This window comes from Typha angustifolia, chromosome 11, assembly GCF_048772165.1.
Source record: "Typha angustifolia cultivar Huaian chromosome 11, ASM4877216v1, whole genome shotgun sequence".
Classification (NCBI taxonomy): Eukaryota; Viridiplantae; Streptophyta; class Magnoliopsida; order Poales; family Typhaceae; genus Typha; species Typha angustifolia.
In genome coordinates, this window is record NC_133249.1 from 10,269,445 (window position 1) to 10,277,050 (window position 7,606).

At 48.0% G+C, this 7,606-nt stretch overlaps 1 protein-coding gene across 1 annotated transcript; it reads left to right on the forward strand.

The window, feature by feature from the left end:
- Positions 1-3,264: 3,264 nt before the first annotated feature.
- Positions 3,265-7,340, forward strand: LOC140770764 (uncharacterized). Its single transcript, XM_073112028.1, has one exon. It carries the CDS (start codon positions 3,960-3,962, stop codon positions 6,618-6,620), a length of 2,661 nt encoding a protein of 886 aa, XP_072968129.1. The 5' UTR covers positions 3,265-3,959; the 3' UTR covers positions 6,621-7,340.
- The last annotated feature ends 266 nt before the right edge of the window (positions 7,341-7,606 follow it).

A 7,606-nucleotide genomic window follows, 5' to 3' on the forward strand; every position in this document is an offset into this window, starting at 1 on the left:
GTCATAGGAATCGCTTGTCCGAGGAACGGTGGCTCTGATACCAGATTGATACGATCTAGAAACGGTGGCTCTGATACCAAGATTGATACGATCTCGCCTCTGGCTATGGAGCTCTAATACCAAGTTTGATACGATCACGCCTCGGGCTATGGAGCTCTGATACCAAGTTGATACGATCTCCCCTTTAGGGCTAAGGTTCGATCTCTTCCGATTTTCTAATCTGTACTAGATCTAGCACGGAACTTTGAAATAAGATCTTAAAATATGCCATCGTCGGATTGACGTGAAATTTTGATATGTTGTAGCCCCAGAAAAGCTCTTTCCAACAAATCTAGTTTCAAGTGAATCGGATATGGGGATCTCAAGATATCTTCCGATTAATGGATGATGGTCAAGGTGGTATGTTTTGGATCCGTGGATGGAGGCACGTGATCCTAGGTAATGGTGGTTGAAGGTGGACCGGCGTTAATGGGGTGGCACCGGTGAAAAGTGGTGGTGGAAGGGTTATGGTTGATGGAAGGATTAGGCAAGTGTTAGATAAATTAGAAAAAGGGGGAGGAGAGGGCCGCCCCTAAGGGACTAGGGTGATTGGCCGGTCGAGGGAGGTTAGAAGCGGTGTCGCCGGGGATTGAGAGAATGGGAGCGAAGAAGACGAAGGAGGCAAGGCAAACTCAATTCTCAATAATCAATAATGACTTTGGTTGCCATCCACATCCTTTTAGAGGCTAACCAACAACTCAAATTAACCCTAACAATACAATTTTTGCCAATCGCGTTCGAACTCGCCCAATCAGTGAAGTCCGTATCGTATCATGTTGATAATGGAGAGTGTCCAGAAGAGGTCCATGAGGAGGCCGTTGAGGAGGGTGCGGAGGAAGATATCCAAGCTGAAATATCGATGCATGCATATTCAGGTACTTTCGTGCTGAGGACATTACGGGTAGACAGACTCGTTTGAAAGCATTATGTGCACATCTTCATTGATTCCGGGAGTACACACAACTTTCTAGATGAGAGGTTAGTGAGGAGATTGGGTTTGGATGCAGAACCGACCAGGGAATTTGACGTTGCTATTGGAGATAGCATGAAGCTTAAGGCAGAGAGCTTGTGTCCCCAGATCGATATACGGGTGCAAGGACATGACATCATTGTGGAATTGTATTCTTTGGTGCTACGAGGAGAGGACATTGTCCTTGGCACTCAGTGGTTATAGAGTTTGGGACCCATCACATCTAATTTCTGGAGCATGTGAATGAAATTTAAACAAGGAAACAAAGATGTGTAGCTTGATGGCGTTCGGTCTTCACCAATTCCTACAATACAGCCTATGGTGGGGCTGCCTTGTACGTTTGATTTGGCCTATTTTTTTCAGTTAGGACCAGTAGGAGATGAGCCTCAAATGAGTTCAAGCACTATCCTTGAATTGTCTAATTTATTAGATAACTTTTTTGGACTGTTTGAGAAACCACAGGAGTTGCCAGTGAGGCGAAAGGCGGACCATCGCATAGAGATTGTACCTGGGGTTACTTCGGCAAATGTGAGGCCATATTGGTATCCACATGTGCAAAAAGAAGTTATTTTCAAGATGGTAACCGAGATGTTGGAGCAAGGCCGCATACAACCAAGTCATAGCTCATACTCATCCCCCGTGCTGTTAGTGCGAAAACTGTCAAGGACCGGTATCCTATTCCTATTATAGAGGAGCTGCTCGACGAGCTTGTAGGGTCGATGATACAATTCGGACTTCACCGACGTCGTCTCGAGCATGGATTCACTTTAGGAGTGTTTTGATTTCATATTTTAGTGTTTAATTTCCATTCAAATAAGTTTTCTGTAAGTGCGTTCGAATGCAATCGGCGAAAATTGTGTTTTAAGGTTAATTGGAGTTGTTGGTTAGCCTATAAAAGGATGTGTAGGGCAACCAAAATTATTATTGATTATTGAGAATTGAGTTTTGCCTTGCCTCCTTCCTCTTCTTCGCTCCCGTTCCCTCAATCCACAGCGACGCCGCTTCTAATCTCCCTCGACCGGCCAATCACCCTAGTCCCTTAGGAGTGGCCCTCTTCTCCCCCTTCTTCCAATCTATCCAACACTTGCCCTAACCTTTCCATCAACCATAACCCTTCCATCACCACTTTTTCACCGGTGCCACCCCATTAACGCCGGTCCACCTTCAACCACTATTACCTAGGATCACGTGCCTCCATCCACGGATCCAAAATAGATCATCCTGACGTTTGTCCACTAAACGGACGATATCTAGAGATCCCCAAATCCGATTCGCCTGAAACTTGATTTGTTGGAAAGCTCTTTTCAAGGGCGATAACATATCAAAATTTCACATCGATCCAACGGCGAAATATTTCAAGATCTTATTTCAAAGTTCCGTACAAGATCAGTCCAGATCTGAGAATCGGAAGAGATCGATCCTTAGCCCAAAAGGTGAGATCGTATCAAGCTGGTATCAGAGCTCCATTGCCAGAGGCGTGATCATATCAAGCTGGTATCAGAGCCACCGTTCCTCGGACAAGCGCTTCCAATGACGACCACCAGATCCATGGCTGCACGGCGAGATGATGATGAAGAGATTCTCCCAATAGAGGAGGGAGAAACGATTGCGGGGACTTCCACCCGCGGAACCGCCCGATCTAATCGAAATACGAAAGAACCTAGCATTCAAGCCGTGTTGGGGTCTCTTTCCGAGCAGATGACCATCAACAACCAGATGATGGTGGAGATGATGCGGGAACTACGGGCGACAAGGGAAGCAATGGTGAACGGGAAAGCACCATCGACCCCACGACGCGAGTCCACCCCCTTGAACCCACCGCCACCGGTTCAGCCTTTGCAACCACAAGAGCTGCTGCTACCACCACCCTATGGGCAGATGCAAGCAAGGATGGTTACACCAAGTCCAGTTGCAGGTGAACCCATCCGACGAGCAAACCACCATGGAGACCACCTTGGAGATCAAGATCCGTGGGCGGGCCAATACAATCCAGAACCACGGCGAGCTAATCAAAACCGAAGGAGGGATCATCAACCCTTCATGGTGCATCCTCCTCTGGTTAGACAAGTACTTGGACATGATCCGAAATGAGACAATGGCATCCGTGGACAAGTCGTGCGTCTCGAATTTCCCAAGTTCAAAGGCGGCGACCCAATCGATTGGTTATATAGGTGATACGATTCGGACTTCACCGACATCGTCTCAAGTTTGGATTTACTTTAGGATAAGATTGAGTTTTAGGATAAGATTGTGTTTTAGGATAAGATTGAGTTTTAGGATAAGATTGTGTTTTAGGATAAGATTGAGTTGTTGGTTAGCCTATAAAAGTATGTGTAGGGCAACCAAAATTATTATTGAATATTGAGAATTGAGTTTGCCTTGCCTCCTTCATCTTCTTCGCTCCCGTTCCCTCAATCTCCCCGGCGACGCCGCTTCTAATCTCCCTCGACAGGCCAATCACCCTAGTCCCTTAGGAGTGGCCCTCTTCTCCCCCTTCTTCCAATTTATCCATCGCTATCCCTAACCTTTCCATCATCCATAACCCTTCCACCATCACTTTTACACCGGTGCCACCCCATCAACACCGGCCCTCCACAATCCACCATTACCCAGGATTTCGTGCCTTCATCCACGGAATCCAAAAACAGAGTATCCTGACGTTCGTCCACTAAACGAACGATATTTCGAGATCCCCATCTCCGATTCGCCTGAAACTAGATCCGTTGGAAAGCTCTTTTCCGGGCCTACAACATATCAAAATTTCACAGCGATCCAACGGCGGGATATTTCGGGATCTGATCTCAAAGTTCCGTGCAAGATCGTATTAATCTTGAATCAGAGCCTATAGCCGAGGAAGGATCGTAACAATTTGGTATCAGAGCCATAGCACCAAAAGAGGGTTCGTAACAAGCTGGTATCAGAGCCACCGTTCCTCGGACAAGCGCTTCCAATGACGATCACTCGATCTAATAGGAATACGGAAGAACCTAGCGTTCTATCCATGTTGGGGTCTATTTCCAAACAGATTGCCATCAACAAGCAAATAATGATGGAGATGATGCAGGAAATACGGGCATGGACGAAACCTTTTTCAACAAGCAAGGCAATCACAAGACAGCATTGGGAACCCTCCACAACATACCCAACATCCTCCACGGCCTCCCCGTTCATCACAAAAATAGGGGAAAGTTCGGCTATCCAGCAAGAGCGAGATTCTACACCTCGACCTATGGTCAGCCGCAACGAACTGCCACCAACTACAATGAGATCTGCAACCATTGTAGCAGCCCTCGGAACCTCCACATCTTCCTATGCACCGGAGACCTTGTCGACAAATCGCGAAGTGCTGGCTACGCCACACCTGGTCGCTGGATATCCCTCATCAGGAATCCTCATCGGTGGTGAAGGAGATGATCCGAAACCGCGAATTTCGACACTTGGGCTGCCTTTCACCAGCTCCCTTTGCAACCACCGTGAGTCGGCAACTAAGAAGAAATCGCATATGGCCTCCAGCGATTTTCTACCATTCTCCTCGGTCAATCGACAGTCGACCACGACAGCTTCGTCACCGGTGATGACGTTGCAGCTCCCTGCCAAGCTACAACTCAAAGGAGAAGGCCACGATCTTCCACCCATGGCAGCTGAAAGTGCAGATGTGGCTGGACATCGAGGAGAAGAAGTTGAGGAGCAACAACACGTGGAGGACACGAAGGCCGAAATCTCCCTCGACGCCTATTCGGGGACAGCCGCGCCAAAGACCTTGCGGGTGAACGGTGTAATCAAGAAAACCACAGTGAGAATCTTGATTGACACCGGGTCCACCCACAACTTCATTGACATGAGGCTCCTTAGGAAGATTGGGCTCGAGTCGGAACCCACGGAAGGGTTCGATGTGACGATTGGAGATGGCACCACCTTGCGAGCAGATTCTATTTGTGGAGGTGCAGAATTGAAGGTGCAAGGCCAAACTTTCACATTGGATCTTTATCCATTGGCCTTGCAAGGTGCCGATATTGTTTTAGGGACCCAATGGCTTCGGAGCTTGGGGCCCGTGACCTTTGATTTTACAAGCCTCACATTGACTTTTTGGAGAGATGATCAGAGAGTGTTGTTGGATGGAAGTAAACCGCTGCTTGAACTTCCAAAAGAAAGGGGGCTCGCTTCTTTCTCGGCACCCACTTTTCCTTTCTTTTCAGATCTACGAAGAGCCAGTGCAGAGGATAGTGATCTGGTCCGACTCATGGAGGAGTTGAGAGCGAACCCCTCAAGCAACCCCGAGCACGAGGAGCGCAATGGGTTAGTACTAGAGCACGGGCGAATCAAGGTACCCCGAAACGAAGAGCTACGGAGGCTATTGATGGCACACTTCCATGATACTCCTATAGCAGGTCATGAAGGGGTATTACGTACTTACAAGCGGCTGGCCCAAAACTGTACTTGGACTGGGATGAAGACGGACGTGAAGAAGTATGTGCGTGAATGTCAAATCTGCCAACGAGCCAAATCGGAGGCACTCAAGCCTAGCGGGCTACTGCAACCACTACCGATACCAGAGCGTATTTGGGAGGATATCTCCATGGACTTCATCGAGGGGCTGCCGGAAGTTCGAGGACAATCGGTGGTGTTTGTTGTGGTGGATAGACTGAGCAAGTACGCACATTTCATAACATTGTCTCACCCGTTTTCAGCAAAAAGGGTTGCTGAAATTTTTGTTCGGGAAGTGGCACGCTTGCATGGGATGCCTAGGACGATCGTGTCAGACCGGGATCGCATCTTCATAAGTGAGTTTTGGTCCGAGTTCTTCAGATTGCAAGGGACTCAAATCAATCTTAGCTCAGCTTATCACCCCGAGACGGATGGCCAAACCGAGGTGGTGAATCGTGGACTAGAGCAATACTTGCGATGCTTTGTGGCGGATCGACCAAAGGATTGGGTCAAATTTCTTCCCTGGGCTGAGTGGTCATACAATACCGCTCATCACTCAAGCATTGGCATGACCCCATTTGAGGCGGTTTATGGGCGCACTCCCCCTGTCTTGCGTGCCTACGATAGACTCGCAGCGACGGATAGGACTGAGCTTGACTTGGAGCTTGCTGATCGAGATGAAACATTGAGACGGCTCAAGACTCACCTAGCCACAGCACAAAACCGCATGAAGCAAACGCATGACAAAGGCAGACGTGAGCGAGAATTTGAGGTGGATCAATTGGTGTTCGTTCGAGCTCAACCGTATCGACAATCCACATTGAGGCCAATTTTGAACCAAAAGTTGGGATACAAGTACTATGGTCCGTACCGAGTGCTACAACGAATCGGTCCAGTAGCTTACCGATTGGACCTACCTGAAGGAACCAGGATACATCCCGTCTTCCATGTCTCGGCATTGAAGGCCCAGATCGGGCCTAACCATGTAGTGGGTTCGACCTTACCCGAACCAATGGAGGAAGATGGCTCCAATGAGCCGGTTCGAGTCCTAAGTCGTAGGAGAAGACGCCAAGGATCCAGATTAGAGACTGAAGTGCTGATTGAGTGGCTGGGCAAACCTACTGACGAGTCTACATGGGAGCTAGAGGCAGACATCATGGATCGCTTCCCAAATTTCAAACCTTGAGGACAAGGTTGCGGAAGCGTGGTGGATTGATACGATTCGGACTTCACCGACATCGTCTCAAGTTTGGATTTACTTTAGGATAAGATTGAGTTTTAGGATAAGATTGTGTTTTAGGATAAGATTGAGTTTTAGGATAAGATTGTGTTTTAGGATAAGATTGAGTTGTTGGTTAGCCTATAAAAGTATGTGTAGGGCAACCAAAATTATTATTGAATATTGAGAATTGAGTTTGCCTTGCCTCCTTCATCTTCTTCGCTCCCGTTCCCTCAATCTCCCCGGCGACGCCGCTTCTAATCTCCCTCGACAGGCCAATCACCCTAGTCCCTTAGGAGTGGCCCTCTTCTCCCCCTTCTTCCAATTTATCCATCGCTATCCCTAACCTTTCCATCATCCATAACCCTTCCACCATCACTTTTACACCGGTGCCACCCCATCAACACCGGCCCTCCACAATCCACCATTACCCAGGATTTCGTGCCTTCATCCACGGAATCCAAAAACAGAGTATCCTGACGTTCGTCCACTAAACGAACGATATTTCGAGATCCCCATCTCCGATTCGCCTGAAACTAGATCCGTTGGAAAGCTCTTTTCCGGGCCTACAACATATCAAAATTTCACAGCGATCCAACGGCGGGATATTTCGGGATCTGATCTCAAAGTTCCGTGCAAGATCGTATTAATCTTGAATCAGAGCCTATAGCCGAGGAAGGATCGTAACAATTTGGTATCAGAGCCATAGCACCAAAAGAGGGTTCGTAACAATAGGGCAGAGAAATTCTTTGCATACCAAGGTACGGCGGAAGAATACAAGGTGACACTTGCGAGCTTCCACCTTGAGGATGCGGCGCTTCATTGGTTTCGAGCAGCCAATGCCATTGAGGCTATCGAAACTTGGGCTGAATTTTGCGCCGATATCACACAACGATTTGGAGCATCGGGATATGAAGACTTTGATGCTCTCCTCTCAAAGACGGTACAAAAGA